Source organism: Salvelinus alpinus, chromosome 7 (assembly GCF_045679555.1).
Source record: "Salvelinus alpinus chromosome 7, SLU_Salpinus.1, whole genome shotgun sequence".
Classification (NCBI taxonomy): domain Eukaryota; kingdom Metazoa; phylum Chordata; class Actinopteri; order Salmoniformes; family Salmonidae; genus Salvelinus; species Salvelinus alpinus.
Genome location: NC_092092.1, coordinates 37797159 through 37814353, shown reverse-complemented (window position 1 = coordinate 37814353; position 17195 = coordinate 37797159). Strand labels below are relative to the sequence as shown.

Sequence of the window (17195 nt, the reverse complement as noted above, 5' to 3'; positions counted from 1 at the left end):
AAAAAAACCATATTATTATTACAAATTTTGACTGTCATAAAAATGTCATATTATTTGAATTGTAAAATAATTTTAAATGCCCATCCATGGCAAATATTTTGTAATATTAGCTCTAGAAATGTTATAGTTGAGTGATGACTAACTTTTATCTGATATTTCCAAAAGGTTTATGGGAGGAACTACTATCGACCAGACCAGTACGTTGCCAAGAGCGTCATGGAAAAAAGAGCCTTGCCTTACCTAAAGGAGGAGTTGCTACGGTTACATGCCAATAACTCTACGATGAGTACCGACGAGTCCGAACTTGAGTTCCTAAAGGTAACATGAGCCAATGAAAACACTCCATAGAGTTATGGAGCCACATTTTTTTTGCCCTATTTTAATCCTTAATCCTTAAGAGTGTATATATATAACAAGTATATACAGTGCATTCGGCAAGTATTCAGACCCTTTGACTTTTTCCACATTTTGTTATGTTACAACCAAGATTGAACTCTTTGGCCTGAATGCCAAACGTCTCGTCTGGAGGAAACCTGGCACCATCCCTATGGTGAAGCATGGTGGTGGCAGCATTATGCTGTGGAGATGTTTTTCTGTGGCAAGGACTGGGAGACTAGTCAGGATCAATGGAAAGATGAACGTAGCAAAGTACAGAGAGATTGTTGATGAAAACTTGCTCCAAAGCACTCAGGGCCTCAAACTGGTTCACCTTCCAAAAGGACAACGACCCTAAGCACTCAGCCAAGACAATGCAGGAGTGGCTTCAGGACAAGTCTCTGAATGTCCTTGAGTGGCCCAGCCAGAGCCCGGACTTGAATCCGATCTAACATATCTGGAGAGACCTGAAAAGAGCTGTGCAGTGACGCTCCCCATCCAACCTGACAGAGCTTGAGAGAGAAGAGAAGAATGGGAGAAACTCAAATACATGTGTGTCAAGCTTGTAGCGTCATACCCAAGAAGACTAGAGGCTGTAATTGCTGCCAAAGGTGCTTCAACAAAGTACTGAGTTAAGGGTCTGAATACTTATGTAAATGTGATATTTCAAAAAAAAAAATTGCTTTGTCATTATGGGGTATTGTGTGTAGATTGATAGAAAAAAACAATTGAATCAATTTTAGAATAAGGCTGTAACTTAAAATGTGGAAAAGGTCAAGGGGACTGAATACTTTCTGAATGCACTGTATACATACACTATATATACAAAAGAACGTTGACACACCTTCAAATTAGTGGATTCTGCTATTTCAGGCACACCCGTTGCTGACAATTGTATAAAATCGAGCACACGGCCTTGCAATCTCCATAGACAAAAACAGGCAGGAGAATGGCCTTACTTAATAGCTCAGTGACTTTCAGCGTGGCACCGTCAAAGGATGCCACCTTTCCAACATGTCAGTTCGTCAAATATATACCCTGCTAGCGATGCTCCAGTAAATTGTAAGTGCTGTTATTATGAAGTGGAAACATCTCGAAGCAACAATGGCTCAGCCACAAAGTGGTAGGCCACACAAGCTCTCAGAACCAGACATTTACATTACATTTTACATTTAAGTCATTTAGCAGACGCTCTTATCCAGAGCGACTTACAAATTGGTGCATTCACCTTATGATATCCAGTGGAACAACCACTTTACAATAGTGCATCTAACTCTTTTAAGGGGGGGGGGGGGGTTAGAAGGATTACTTTATCCTATCCTAGGTATTCCTTAAAGAGGTGGGGTTTCAGGTGTCTCCGGAAGGTGGTGATTGACTCCGCTGACCTGGCGTCGTGAGGGAGTTTGTTCCACCATTGGGGTGCCAGAGCAGCGAACAGTTTTGACTGGGCTGAGCGGGAACTGTACTTCCTCAGAGGTAGGGAGGCGAGCAGGCCAGAGGTGGATGAACGCAGTGCCCTTGTTTGGGTGTAGGGCCTGATCAGAGCCTGAAGGTACGGAGGTGCCGTTCCCCTCACAGCTCCGTAGGCAAGCACCATGGTCTTGTAGCGGATGCGAGCTTCAACTGGAAGCCAGTGGAGAGAGCGGAGGAGCGGGGTGACGTGAGAGAACTTGGGAAAGTTGAACACCAGACGGGCTGCGGCGTTCTGGATGAGTTGTAGGGGTTTAATGGCACAGGCAGGGAGCCCAGCCAACAGCGAGTTGCAGTAATCCAGACGGGAGATGACAAGTGCCTGGATTAGGACCTGCGCCGCTTCCTGCGTGAGGCAGGGTCGTACTCTGCGAATGTTGTAGAGCATGAACCTACAGGAACGGGTCACCGCCTTGATGTTAGTTGAGAACGACAGGGTGTTGTCCAGGATCACGCCAAGGTTCTTAGCACTCTGGGAGGAGGACACAATGGAGTTGTCAACCGTGATGGCGAGATCATGGAACGGGCAGTCCTTCCCCGGGAGGAAGAGCAGCTCCGTCTTGCCGAGGTTCAGCTTGAGGTGGTGATCCGTCATCCACACTGATATGTCTGCCAGACATGCAGAGATGCGATTCACCACCTGGTTATCAGAGGGGGGAAAGGAGAAGATTAATTGTGTGTCGTCTGCATAGCAATGATAGGAGAGACCATGTGAGGATATGACAGAGCCAAGTGACTTGGTGTATAGCGAGAATAGGAGAGGGCCTAGAACAGAGCCCTGGGGGACACCAGTGGTGAGAGCACGTGGTGCGGAGACAGATTCTCGCCACGCCACCTGGTAGGAGCGACCTGTCAGGTAGGACGCAATCCAAGCGTGGGCCGCGCCGGAGATGCCCAGCTCGGAGAGGGTGGAGAGGAGGATCTGATGGTTCACAGTATCAAAGGCAGCCGATAGGTCTAGAAGGATGAGAGCAGAGGAGAGAGCGTTAGCTTTAGCAGTGCGGAGCGCCTCCGTGACACAGAGAAGAGCAGTCTCAGTTGAATGACTAGTCTTGAAACCTGACTGATTTGGATCAAGAAGGTCATTCTGAGAGAGATAGCAGGAGAGCTGGCCAAGGACGGCACGTTCAAGAGTTTTGGAGAGAAAAGAAAGAAGGGATACTGGTCTGTAGTTGTTGACATCGGAGGGATCGAGTGTAGGTTTTTTCAGAAGGGGTGCAACTCTCGCTCTCTTGAAGACGGAAGGGACGTAGCCAGCGGTCAAACCGCTGATGTGTGTTGCACATGAATATCGCATGAATATCGCCTGTCCTCAGTTGCAACACTCACTACACTCACTACCTAGTTCCAAACTGCCTCTGGAAGCAACGTCAGCACAATAACTGTTAAGGAGCTCCGTGAAATGGGTTTCCATGGCTGAGCAGCTGCGCACAAGCCTAAGATCACCATGCACAATACCAAGCGTAGGCTGGAGTGGTGTAAAGCTCACCGCCATTCGACTCTGGAGCAGTGTCCAATGGGTACTATTTAATGAAGCTGCCAGTTAAGGACTTGTGAGCCATCTGTTTCTCAAACTAGACACTAATGTACTTGTCCTCTTGCTCAGTTGTGCACCGGGGCCTCCCACTCCTCTTTCTATTCTGGTTAGAGGTAGTTTGCGCTGTTCTATTAAGGGAGTAGTACACAGCGTTGTACGAGATCTTCAGTTTCCTGGCAATTTCTCACATGGAATAGCTGTCATTTCTCAGAACAAGAATAGACTGACGAGTTCCAGAAGAAAGGTCTTTGTTTCTGGTCATTTTGAGCCTGTAATCGAACCCACAAATGCCGATGCTCCAGATACTCAAATAGTCTAAAAAAGGCCAGCTTTATTGCTTCTTTAATCAGAACAACCGTTTTCAGCTGTGCTAACATAATTTCAAAGGGGTTTTCTAATGATCATTTAGCCTTTTAAAATGATAAACTTGGATTAGCTAACACAACGTGCCATTGGAACACAGGAGTGATGGTTGCTGATAATGGGCCTCTGTACGCCTATGTAGATATTCCATTTAAAAAATCAGCCGTTTCCAGCTACAATAGTCATTTACAACATTAACAATGTCTACACTGTATTTCTGATCAATTTGATGTTATTTTAATGGACAAAATGTGCTTTTCATTCAAAAAGGACATTTCTAGGTGACCCCAAACCTTTTGAACGGTCGTGTGCATATATATCTATATATAAAACAGTTATGTCAGTCTCATTAATTCCATACTACTAATATGTGGACTAATATTTGAATCATTACACTAAAAGACTCTGGCACCTGCACAGTGCATTAAAGGCAAAGATATGGTAATACTGTATATTACATACACATCTGGCTCGTATTCTTAGCCCGTGCGGGAAGCTTGCACGTCTAACATCTTACTTCCTCCCAGGCCACCCAGCAGCTTCCTGAGTATGGCGTTCTGTTCTACCGCGTGGGTCGCGAGAAGAAGCCAGTCATAGGAGAGCTGATCTTAGGAGTGTGTGCCAAAGGAGTCATAGTGTATGAGGTTAAAGATGGCTCCCGCTCCACGAGTCAGACATTCCACTGGCGGGAAACGGCCAGTATTTCCTCCTCTGTGAGTATCATGCATTTTTAAATTAATGCAAACACAGTTTTTTTTCCCGTAGATGTTGCACTTTATTGAAGGGAATAGAGGAATGTTGAAAGTGAATGTTTACTGAATATACTGAGCAAAAATATAGCAAACACAGTTTTTTTTCCCGTTGGTGTTGCACTTTATTGAAGGGAAATGAGGAATGTTGAAAGTGAACGTTTACTGAATATACTGAGCAAAAATATAAACGCAGCAATTTGAAACGTTTTACTGAGCTACAGTTCACATAAGGAAATCAGTCAATTTAAATTAATTAATTAGGCCCTAATCTATAGATTTCACATGACTGGGAATAAAGATATGCATCTGTTGATCACATATACTTAAAAAAAGGTAGGGGCGTGGATCAGAAAACACATCTCCTTCGTAAGGTTGATCAGGCTGTTGATTGTGGTCTATGGAATGTTGTCCTACTCCTCTTCAATGGCTGTGCGAAGTTGCTGTATATTAGCGGGAACTGGAACACAATTTCATACACGTCGATCCAGAGCATCCCAAACATGCTCAATGGTTGACATATCTGGTGAGTATGCAAGACATGGAAGAACTGGGACATTTTCAACTTCCAGGAATTGTGTACAGATCCTTGCGATACGGGGCTGTGCATTATCATGCTGAAACATTAGGTGATAGCGGTGGATGAATGGCACGACAATAGGCCTCACGGTATCTCTGTGCATTCAAATTGCCGTCAATAAAATGCAATTGTGTTCGTTGTCCGTAGCTTATGCCTGCCTGCCCATACCATAATCGTATCGTCTGAGATCCCTAAAGATTGGAAAGCTGCCGCAGTCATCCCCCTCTTCAAAGGGGGAGCCCAAAACTGTTACAGACCTATATCTATCCTACCCTGCCTTTCTAAAGTTTTCGAAAGCCAAGTTAACAAGCAGATCACCGACCATTTCGAATCCCAACATACATACAGATCACCGACCATTTCGAATCCCAACGTACCTTCTCCGCTATGAAATCTGGTTTCTGAGCTGGTAAAGGGTGCACCTCAGCTACTCTCAAGGTCCTAAACGATGTCATAACCGCCATCGATAAAAGACAATACTGTGCAGCCATTTTCATCGACCTGGCCAAGGCTTTTGACTCTGTCAATCACCGCACTCTTATCGGCAGACTCAACAGCCTTGGTTTCTCAAATGACTGCCTCGCCTGGTTCACCAACTACTTCTCTGATAGAGTTCAGTGTGTCAAATCGGAGGGCCTGTTGTCCGGACCTCTGGCAGTCTCCATGGGGGTGCCACAGGGTTCAATTCTCGGGCCGACTCTTTTCTCTGTATATATCAATGATGTCGCTCTTGCTGCTGGTGATTCTCTGATCCACCTCTATGCAGATGATACCATTCTGTATACTTCTAGCCCTTCTTTGGACACTGTTAACAAACCTCCAGACGAGCTTCAATTCCATACAACACTCCTTCCGTGACTTCCAACTGCTCTTAAATGCTAGTAAAACTAAATGCATTCTCTTCAGCCGTTCGCTGCCCGCACCCGCCCGCCCGTCTAGCATCACTACTCTGGACGGTTCTGACTTAGAATATGTGGACAACTACAAATACCTAGGTGTCTGGTTAGACTGTAAACTCTCCTTCCAGACTCACATTAAGCATCTCCAATCCAAAATTAAATCTAGAATTGGCTTCCTATTTCGCAACAAATCATCCTTCACTCATGCTGCCAAACATACCCTAGTAAAACTGACTAAAACTGATGTCATTTACAAAATAGCCTCTAACACTCTACTCAGCAATTTGGATGTAGTCTAGTCTATCACAGTGCCATCCGTTTTGTCATCAAAGCCACATATACTACCCACCACTGTGACATGTATGCTCTTGTTGGCTAGCCCTCGCTTCATATTCGTCGCCAAACCCACTGGCTCCAGGTCATCTATAAGTCTTTGCTAGGTAAATCCTCGCCTTATCTCAGCTCACTGGTCACCATAGCAGCACCCACCCGTAGCACGCGCTCCAGCAGGTATATTTCACTGTTCATCCCCAAAGTCAACTCCCCCTTTGGCCGCCTTTCCTTCCAGTTCTCTGCTGCCAATGACTGGAACGAATTGCAAAAAACACTGAAGCTGGAGTCTTATATCTCCCTCAATAACTTTAAGCATCAGCTGTCAGAGCAGCTTACCCGTCATTGCACCTGTACACAGCCCATCTGTAAATAGCCCACTCAACTACCTCATCCCCATATTGTTATTTATTTTTTACTCCTTTGCACCCCAGTATCTCTACTTGCACATTCATCTTCTGCACATCTATCACTCGTGTTTAATTGCGAAATTGTAATTATTTCGTCACTATGGTCTATTTATTGCCTTACCTCCCTAATCTTACTACATTTGCACACACTGTATATAGACTTTCTATTGTGTTATTGACTGTATGTTTGTTTATCCCATGTATAACTCTGTGTTTGTGTCGCACTACTTTGCTTTATCTTGGCCAGGTTGTAAATGAGAACTTGTTCTCAACTGGCCTACCTGGTTAAATAAAGGTGAAATGAAAAAATATATATATATTAAAATCTGTGGCATTGTGTTGTGTGACAAAACTGCACATTTTAGTGGCCTTTTATTGTCCCCAGCACAAGGTGCACCTGTGTAATGATCCTGCTGTTTAGCTTCTTGATATGCCACACCTGTCAGGTGGATGGATTATCTTGGCAAAGGAGAAATGCTCACTAACAGGGATATAAACACATTTTTTTTCCGGATTGAGCATATTTCAGGTCTGCTGAAATTTTAACATTGTGAAAATTCTGTGCAACTTCCAGAGAAAGTTTACTGTGAACGCTGATGCTGTACCCGCTTTAAGTTACACTTTTAACAGTGGCAAAGTAGCCTACTGTGGCTATTTGATCATAATGTAGGTCTACCAGAGTGGCCTGCCATCAAAAACAATGTAGAAAATAGCTGTTCTATCATTCAGCCAACAGTAGCAGCCAATGTGTGGTGTTCAATGTAGGCCAACATTCCATGAGACATGCATGACTTGACATTAACCTGTGTATCCACTTGTCCTTCAGACAAGGAGGTTACCTAAAATGTTTTTGTGTTGTTTGATGCAAGAAACCACTTTACAAAATCAAATGCATTATTATTCCCATACCATTATTACAGTGAATCAGACAAATGATGCTACCCTCTGCCTATTAGCTACTTAGCTAATTCAAGCCTGTCTCAAAATACAACAATACCCCTTTAAGAAAAAATTCCTCTTTACCTGACTCACTTTTCAACTCCAAGCGGGCTGTCGTGTGCCTTTTACTGAGGAGTGGCTTTCGTCTGGCCACTCTACCAGAAAGGCCTGATTGGTGGAGCGCTGTAGAGATGGTTATCCTTATGGAAGTTTCTCCCACCTCCACAGAGGAACTCTGGAGCTCTGTCAGAGTGACTATCGGGTTCTTGGTCACCTCCCTGACCAAGGCCCTTCTCTCCCGATTGCTCAGTTTGGCAGGGCGGCCAGCTCTAGATAGAGTCTTGGTTGTTCCAAAGTTCTTCCATTTAAGAATGATGGAGGCCACTGTGTTCTTGTGGACCTTCAATGCTGCAGAAATGTTTTGGTACACTTCCCCAGATCTGTGCCTCAACACTACTGTCTCGGCTCTCTACGGACAATTCCTTCGACCTCATGGCTTGGTTTTGGCTCTGACATGCACTGTCAACAGTGGCACCTTATATAGACAGGGGTGTGCCTGTCAAATTAATTGAATTTACTACAGGTGGACGCCAATCAAGTTGTGTAAACATCTCAAGGATGATCAATGGAAACAGGATGTACCTCAATTTCGAGTCTCATAGCAAAGGGTCTGAATATAGTTGAAGTCAGAAGTTTACATACACCTTAGCCAAATACATTTAAACTCAGTTTTTCACCATTCCTGACATTTAATCCTGGTAAAAATTCCCTGTCTTAGGTCAGTTAGGATCACCACTTTATTTTAAGAATGTGAAATGTCAGAATAATAGGAGAGAATGATTTATTTCCCAGTGGGTCAGAAGTTTACATACACTCAATTAGTATTTGGTAGCATTGCTTTTAAGTTGTTTAACTTGGGTCAAACATTTCAGGTAGCCTTCCACAAGCTTCCCACAATAAGTTGGGTGAATTTTGGCCGATTCCTCCTGACAGAGCTGGTGTAACTGAGTCAGGTTTGTCGGCCTCCTTGCTCGCACACGCTTTTTCAGGTCTGCCCATACATTTTCTGTAGGATTGAGGTCAGGGCTTTGTGATGGCCACTCCAATACCTTGACTTTGTTGTCCTTAAGCCATTTTGCCACAACTTCAGAAGTATGTTTGGGGTCATTGTTCATTTGGAAGACCCATTTGCGACCAAGCTTTAACTTACTGACTGATGTCTTGAGATGTTGCTTCAATATATCCACATAATTTTCCTCCCTCATGATGCCATTTATTTTGTGAAGTGCACCAGTCCCTCCTGCAGCAAAGCACCCCCACAACATAATGCTGCCACCCCCGTGCTTTACGGTTGGGATGGTATTCTTTGGCTTACAAGCCTCCCCCCTTTTCCTCCAAATATAATGATGGTCATTATGGCCAAACAGTTCTATTTTGGTTTCATCAGACAAGAGGACATTTCTCCAAAAAGTATGATCTTTGTCCCCATGTGCAGTTGCAAACTGTAGTCTGGCTTTTTTATGGTGGTTTTGGAGCAGTGGCTTCTTCCTTGCTGAGCAGCCTTTCAGGCTATGTCGATATAGGACTCGTTTTACTGTGGATATAGATACTTTTGTACCTGTTTCCTCCAGCATCTTCACACGGTCTTTTGCTGTTGTTCTGGGATTGATTTGCACTTTTCGCACCAAAGTACGTTCATCCCTAGGAGACAGAACTCGTCTCCTTCCTGAGCGATATGACGGCTGCGTGGTCCCCATGGTGTTTATACTTGCGTACTATTGTTTGTACAGATGAACGTGGTACCTTCAGGCATTTGGAAATTGCTCCCAAGGATGAACCAGACTTGTGGAGGTCTACAATTTTTTTTCTGAGGTCTTGGCTGATTTCTTTTGGTTTTCCCATGATGTCAAGCAAAGATGTCAAGCAAAGAGTTTGAAAGTAGGCCTTGAAATACATCCACAGGTACACCTCCAATTGACTCAAATGATGTCAATTAGCCTATCAAAAGCTTCTAACGCCATGACATAATTTTCTGGAATTTTCCAAGCTGTTTAAAGGCACAGTCAACTTAGTGTATGTACACTTCTGACCCACTGGAATTGTGATTCAGTGAATTATAAGTGAAATAATCTGTCTGTAAACAATTGTTGGAAAAATGACTAACCGACTTGCCAAAACTATAGTTTGTTAACAAGAAATGTGTGGAGTGGTTGAAAAACGAGTTTTAATGACTCCAACCTAAGTGTATGTCAAATCAAATTTATTTATATAGCCCTTCTTACATCAGCTGATATATCAAAGTGCTGTACAGAAACCCAGTCTTAAACCCCAAACAGCAAGCAATGCAGGTGTAGAAGCACGGTGGCTAGGAAAAACTCCCTAGAAAGCCCAAAACCTAGGAAGAAATCTAGAGAGGAACCAGTCCTCTTCTGGCTGTGCCGGGTGGAGATTATAACAGAACATGGCCAAGATGTTCAAATGTTCATGAATGACCAGCATGGTCAAATAATAGTAATGACAGTGAACAGGTCAGGGTTCCATAGCCGCAGGCAGAACAGTTGAAACTGGAGCAGCAGCACGGCCAGGTGGACTGGGGACAACAAGGAGTCATCATGCCAGGTAGTCCTGAGGCACGGCCCTAGGGCTCAGGTGCTCCGAGAGAGAAAAAAAAAAGAAAGAGAGAATTAGAGAGAGCATACTTAAATTCGCACAGGACACCGGATAAGACAGGAGAAATACTCCAGATATAACAGACTGACCCTAGCCCCCCGACATAAACTACTGTAGCATAAATACTGGAGGCTGAGACAGGAGGGGTCAGGAGACACTATGTAAACTTTCGACTTCAGCTGTACTTCACTTGTCAGTGTGGGGTATTGTCTGTAGATTGATGAGTAATTGTTTTATTTAATCCATTTGAGAATAAGGCTGTAACGTAACAAAATGTGTAAAAAGGGAAGAGGTCTGAATACTTTCCGGATGGATTGTATGAAGAAAATGTGCACAAGTGGCTTCATGCAGCTCTTGCTTTGATCTCAAAACAAGCGCATCTACTCACGACCACAGCTGTAAACACAGTCCAGTTCAATGTAAATGGCACAGATCCATATATGGTAATGGTCTATTTACATATAGCAACTCTGATTGGTTATGCTGCCGGTCTTTGTAGAGTAAGGGCTGGGTTGTTCTCAATAGAATCCTACTCCAATGCGTTCTGCCAACAACAAAATCTCGTGCATAGTTGGTTTTGTTTCAGTATGTTGCATTGAAAGTGGCTAATATTGCGTTAATTCGATATCAACGTTTCTCTTTACTGTGGCAATTGCTAGTGTTAACAGGGAAAACTCTAGAAAGTTGAGTTCAATCTCATGCTTCTCTCCCTGGGCTGATAGTTCTTCCGGGAGGCAGTATAGGGGCTACTGCACGCCGGGTGCGGAGTTTAGAGGAAACACTTTGCGTTTATTTTTGTTCAGTGTAGTTGAATATAAAGATTTTGTCGCTGTTGTTTTGTTGCCTTATGTCTGTAAATGCCTTAACCCGTCCTCTATGTTCTACCACAGCACCGTAAATTTGTCATCGAGAGCAGAGGGAGCAAGAAAAAGCACACCTTAGTCACAGAGAGAACCAAGACGGCCACGTACCTCTGCAACCTTTGCTCTGCCCAGCACAAGTTTCACAATGAGATGAACTCTCGCCAGCTCAGTCACAGTCTGGCCTCAGGTCAGAACCTTTCATGCCATCCTAACTGGCTTGGGGTCAAAAGTTTTTCCTGGTTTGGTAACAGTCAAGAAAAACTCCTGGCCCCATCCATAACCACTACTACTACTACATTCCTGTTAATACTATGCCAGAGACAGCTTGTTCTGATTTTATACAGTTTGCGTCCTGCTCTTGGTGAATCTTAGCCTGACTTTTTGCCAGACTCTTCAGCCATACAGCTAGCAAGCTATACACTGAGTGTACAAAACATTAGGGACATCTACTCTTTCCATGACATAGACTGACCAGGTGAATCCAGGTAAAAACTATGATCCATTATTGATTCACTTGTTAAATCCACTTCAATCAGTGTAGATGAAGGGGAGGGGGCAGGTTAAAGAAGGATTTTTAAGCCTTGAGACAATTGAGAGATGGATTGTGTAAGTGTGCCATTCAGAGGGTGAATTGGCAAGACAAAAGATTTATGTGCCTTTTGAACGGAGTATGTATGGTAGTTGGCGCCATGCGCAACAGTTTGAGTCATCTAGAACCGCAGCGCTGCTGGGTTTTACACGCTTAACAGTTTCCCGTGTGTATCAAGAATGGTCCACCACCCAAAGGACATCCAGCCAACTTGACACAACTGTGGGAAGCATTGGAGTCAACATGGGCCAGCATCCCTGTGGAACGCTTTCGACACCTCGTAGAGTGCATGCCCCGACGAATTGAGGCTGTTCTGAGGGAAAAAGAGGGGCGCAACTCAATATTAGTAAGCTGTTCCTAATGTTTTGTCCACTCAGTGTATATCCTGCTATTGTACCATGTGGGCTCATTGATAGGCCAAACAGGGACATCTTGTGATTATAGTACAGTTATTAGAGTAATTTGCACACTTATTAGATCTACATTTACACCCATCTTGATTTCACTGTAGCCACTTTTGACCACCCATGATTTGAACTGAAGAGCCCTTTCTCTTTCCAGAGGACAGCATAGTGCAGTATGCGGCAGTGTGTCGGGCTCAGAACAGCCATAGCCAGATGAACAGCCAGATGAGCCGGCGCTCTGTCTCTGAGACCATACGGACAGACAGCGGTCCCACCACTCCGCAGGACGACTCCATGACCAAACTGTGTGATGACATTGCCGCCAAGATCGAGGCGCGGATCAAACAGCAGCGTGTCCTCCACGAGCAGGGGTAGGAGTGATGGAGAGCATGAAGTTCCCTTCCCTGTATTATTTCTTTCTATATACTGTACATACCTTTTTCTTTAATTTCTTGCGTCTTTTAAGTACCTTTATACAGTGGCAAGAAAAAGTATGTGAACCCTTTGGAATTAGCTGGATTTCTGCATAAATTGGTCATAAAATTTGATCTGATCTTCGTTTAAATCATAACAATAGACAAACACTGTCTGCTTTAAACTAATAACACACAAACAATTATACGTTTTCATGTCTTTTTTGAACACACCGTGTAAACATTCACAGTGCAGGGTGGAAAAAGTGAACCCTTGGATTTAATAACTGGTTGACCCTCCTTTGGCAGCAATAACCTCAACCAAATGTTTTCTGTAGTTGCGGATCAGACCTGCGCAATGGTCAAGAGGACTTTTGGACCATTCCTCTTTACAAAACGGTTTCAATTCAGCAATATTCTTGCGATGTCTGGTGTGAACTACTCTCTTGAGGTCATGCAACAGCATCTCAATCGGGTTGAGGTCAGGACTCTGACTGGGCCACTCCAGAAGGCTGTTGTCCTGTTGCGTCACCCAACTTCTGGGTGATGTCCTGTTGAGCTTCAATTGGCGGACAGATAGCCGTACATTCTCCTGCAAAATGTCTTGATAAACTTGGGATATCTATCTGATAGCAAGCTGTCCAGGGCCTGAGGCCTGTTCCTTCCAAACAACTCAACTGTAGTTTAATCTGTCCACAGAATTTTTTGCCAGTAGCACTGTGGAACATTCAGGTGCACTTTTGCGAACTTCGGACGTGCAGCAATGTTTTTTTTGGACAGCATGGGCTTCTTGTTTAGGGTTTACGTATCGTAGACTCGTCAACAGAGATGTTAGCATGTTCCAGAGATTTCTGTAAGTCTTAACACACAAGCTGACACTGGGATTCTTCTTAACCTCAATGAGCATTCTGCGCTGTGCTCTTGCAGTCATCATTGCAGAACGGCCACTCCTAGGTAGAGTAGCAACAGTGCTGAACTTTCTCCATTTATAAACAATTTGTCTTACCGTGGACTGATGAACATCAAGGCTTTTAGAGATACCTTTGTAACCCTTTCCAGCTTTATGCAAGTCAACAATTCGAAATCTTAGTTCTTCTGAGATCTCTTTTGTTTGAGGCATTGTTCAATGCTTCTTGTGAATAGCAAACTCAAATTTTGTGAGGTTTTTTTTGGGGCAGGGCAGCTCTGATCCAACATCTCCAATCTTGTCTCATTGATTGGACTCTAGGTTAGCTGACTCCTGACTCCAATTAGCTTTTGGAGAAGTCATTAGCCTAGGGGTTCACATATTTTCCAACCTACACTGTGAATGTTTAAATCGTGTATTCAATATAGAGAAGAAAATACAATAATTTGTGTGTTTAAGCACATTGTGTTTGTCTATTGTTGTGACTTAGATGAAGGTCAGATCAAATTTTATGACCAATTTATGCAGAAATCCAGGTAATTCCAAAGGGTTCACATACTTTTTCTTGCCACTGTATGTCTTTCGTCGAATGTTTGTAAGTCATTTCTCCCTGTATCATTTCCAGCATAGGGAGACCATTGTCTGGGAACCTGTCACCAGCCCTGTCTCGTGGGTCTGGGAAGTGTGGGTCTGAGGCACCCTCCATGTCTTCAGCAGCCAGAGGTATGGCTCGATTATCAGCTCCCAAGAAAATTAAAACCTCATAACACTGTTGAATCAGGGACAGGATCAAGAGTCGACGTTCCCGGAAGCCTTCCAAAGCCGTGCACCGCGAGGAAGACATCCTAGCAACCGCCATAGTAGCCTATCATTATCAACCAAAGAGATGGCGTACAGGTTTCTAATGAGGCGCTGTGGTCGATGTATTTTGATAGCAGGTAGCTGTGGTACTTCAGTCAATAGATGTTCTTTGTTGTGTTCAATAGATACCCCAACAAAGAGTGTCATACCAGAGAGAGAAGTCATTTGTGTGTCCTTAAAGAGAGACCCAAAGCTCGGCGTAGGTGAGTACACCGTTAACAGCATTGAGTCGTGTGTGTATATATATACATTAAAGGACATGTTTTAGATTAGCACTACAATGAAAAGTCATCGTTAAAAGGAAATCCTTTTTATTTGTTCAGGTATTGTGATAGTTGGAGAAGACACGGTGGGGAAGTACGACCTGGGTATCTTCATAGCATCCATCGTGCCGGGAGGACCAGCGGATAAAGATGGCCGCATCAGACCAGGTCGGTGATCAGGCTTTTTCCCCCCAGGCTTCTCCTCACAAAACTCACACCGGATTATGACGTCTGGTCTGGCTACACAAAACTTGTGGATAATAGCCTTGAATGCCGGGTTTATAGGCTTTCTAAGCTCTTATGTGAGCTTTGTCTGTTGACACTCTGCTGGTTAATTAACAAAGACTAGGGGCCTTGTCTAGAGACAACCCCCAGTCCCTTGTCTTATCCCCTGCTTTAATGATGTTTACAAATCTGAATGAATTAGATAGGAGCTAACGGTTGATTCTGGGCCAGGACTAAGTGGACACCAACAACAAGATAAGTCATATCTTGTTCCATAAGTGGAACCTGATATATGAAATGTTACGGTGATGTTCTCCCTCAGGTGGGCGTCTGATCTCTCTGAACCACACCAGTCTGGAGGGCATGACCTTCAGTGAGGCTGCAGAGGTCATGCAGAACAGCCCACGGGAGGTCGCACTCATTGTGTCCCAGCCCAAAGGTACTGTGTGTGTGTGTGTGTCTCTGCTCTGTTCACAGCTGGTTTAGTAATAAACTGTGTTTTTGAAGTAGATGTGAAACTTGTTGGCTTTTCAGCTAGACACTAGTTAGACCCCCAAAATGCTTAAGCTACTGGAATTTGAATTGTTTGTCCTCTGTAGAACTTCACTACAGTACATACCACCAGAGGATGCTGGTGGAAGGAGCTATAGAAGGACGGGCTGGAATGAAGTAACTGAAACGGTATCAAACACGTCACATGTTTGACTCCGTTCCATTTATTCCATTCCAGCCATTAAAATTAGCCCATCCTCCTACAGCTCTTCCCACCAGCTTCCTCTGATACATACTGTACGTGGCCAGAGGTTTCAATGACTTTCGATATTAGTTGATAATTCAATCGTTTTTTTTTCTTCCGTTTTTCTTTACAGTTTCCTTGACACCCAACAACGTGAGATCTCCGCTATTGAAGAACTACGAGTCCCAGACCACTTTGATGACTGATGTACACTCTGGGGAGGACGACCTGGATGAGATCGTGTCTGTCATGTTGACGCCAAAGACTGGCAGTAGGCTGCAACTCCCTGACGTACGCATCCTCAATGCTCAGGTAACCCATGGCTACTGACCATCATCTCCTCCATGTTACAGACAATACTGTACATACCGCATGTGCTTAGATTCAGGAACAGTGAAGCCTTTTGTGTGATCGACGATCGTTTTAGATTTTGTACACAAACAAGACAACGAACATTTAGCAATCAACTCTACATAATGTCCATTTAAATCTGATGAAAGAATACAAAAATACAATACAATACAGCCGTTCTCGTGAATTGCACCATTAATCATTAACTCTTATCCCCTATACATTTTTCAGGATGGCTGCATCAGGGCTCCTTCCATGAACTGCTTCAGGGGTGATGAGATCTCTGTGGAGCTAAAGAAGAATGCTGGAGGAGGGTTAGGGATCAGTATCGCTGTGAGTTAACTCACCAACCCTGCTGTTTCACACCTAACTCCCTAGGACAACGCCAGAGTTATAGGCAAAGGGTGTATTTCCTGGTAGGCGGGAAAGGGATGGACCTACTGTATTTAAGTCTATGGGGTGTACAGATGAGTTGACCACACCTCTCTGGACAGGAAGTTAGCTGTCCTCTATGTCTCTGGGTAATCCTTCAGACCCCTGGGGCTAATCACCCTGGAGAGGGAGGGCCTGCAGCTTGGAACCTGCCTGCCTACTGGACATTACAGTAGCCTACAGTAAAGCCCAGGTGTGTGTGTGTGTGTAAGACCCCGACCCGTTACCTAACAGCCTGTGACAGGTCAACCTCAACAGGCTACGTGAGTTACTCACCACTCACAAGGCAGGTGCAAGCTGTTGAGAGAGAGGCTTAGGAGGTCGTTCTTTCTCTTGCTAGAACAAAAGATGCACATGTACCTACTGCCTACCGACCTGGTACCGACGAACCTGCTGTTTCTACTAGTGGAATCGCCCTGTTGGTCAGTGGCAGACACTTGACTTTGAGCCAGTCAGAGAGCCCGAACCTCCACGTGGGGGAGCCGACAAGAGTGACAAGAAAAAGGATAAGAGGGCACTTTTCCCGGTGTAATCCACCAAGCTGCATAATGCATTGTGATGTAATCATAATGTTGCTAGTTATCTAGTTGTGGCCATATGGCTACTGGGCTTACTACAAATTGTGGCTAGTTAGCAACAACATTAGTGCAGCTTGCTGGTAAGCTAACATTAGCTATCTACAGCAGGCACAAGCCAAACATAGCTTAAGAAATCAACTGCCAATTTGTGGTCTGGAGTATTTTAATGACGCTGATTGGCGGTTGATCTGTGCTATGTGAACAAGGATACTGACTTTTTGTTGGTGTCTTCTCATTATGCCTGGCCGGAA

General features: G+C 44.2%; 1 protein-coding gene across 1 annotated transcript in view; it reads left to right on the top strand.

Annotated features, from left to right (window-relative positions):
* frmpd2 (FERM and PDZ domain containing 2) overlaps nucleotides 1–17195 on the top strand; it is a 48564-nt gene that overhangs the window by 16388 nt on the left and 14981 nt on the right. The window contains exons 11-20 of the mRNA XM_071410183.1: nucleotides 166–318; nucleotides 4273–4458; nucleotides 11213–11372; nucleotides 12336–12549; nucleotides 14124–14221; nucleotides 14485–14562; nucleotides 14683–14790; nucleotides 15170–15286; nucleotides 15717–15895; nucleotides 16166–16267. Of these exons, the coding sequence (XP_071266284.1) occupies nucleotides 166–318; nucleotides 4273–4458; nucleotides 11213–11372; nucleotides 12336–12549; nucleotides 14124–14221; nucleotides 14485–14562; nucleotides 14683–14790; nucleotides 15170–15286; nucleotides 15717–15895; nucleotides 16166–16267 (1395 nt within the window). The remainder of the gene's footprint in view (nucleotides 1–165; nucleotides 319–4272; nucleotides 4459–11212; nucleotides 11373–12335; nucleotides 12550–14123; nucleotides 14222–14484; nucleotides 14563–14682; nucleotides 14791–15169; nucleotides 15287–15716; nucleotides 15896–16165; nucleotides 16268–17195) is intronic.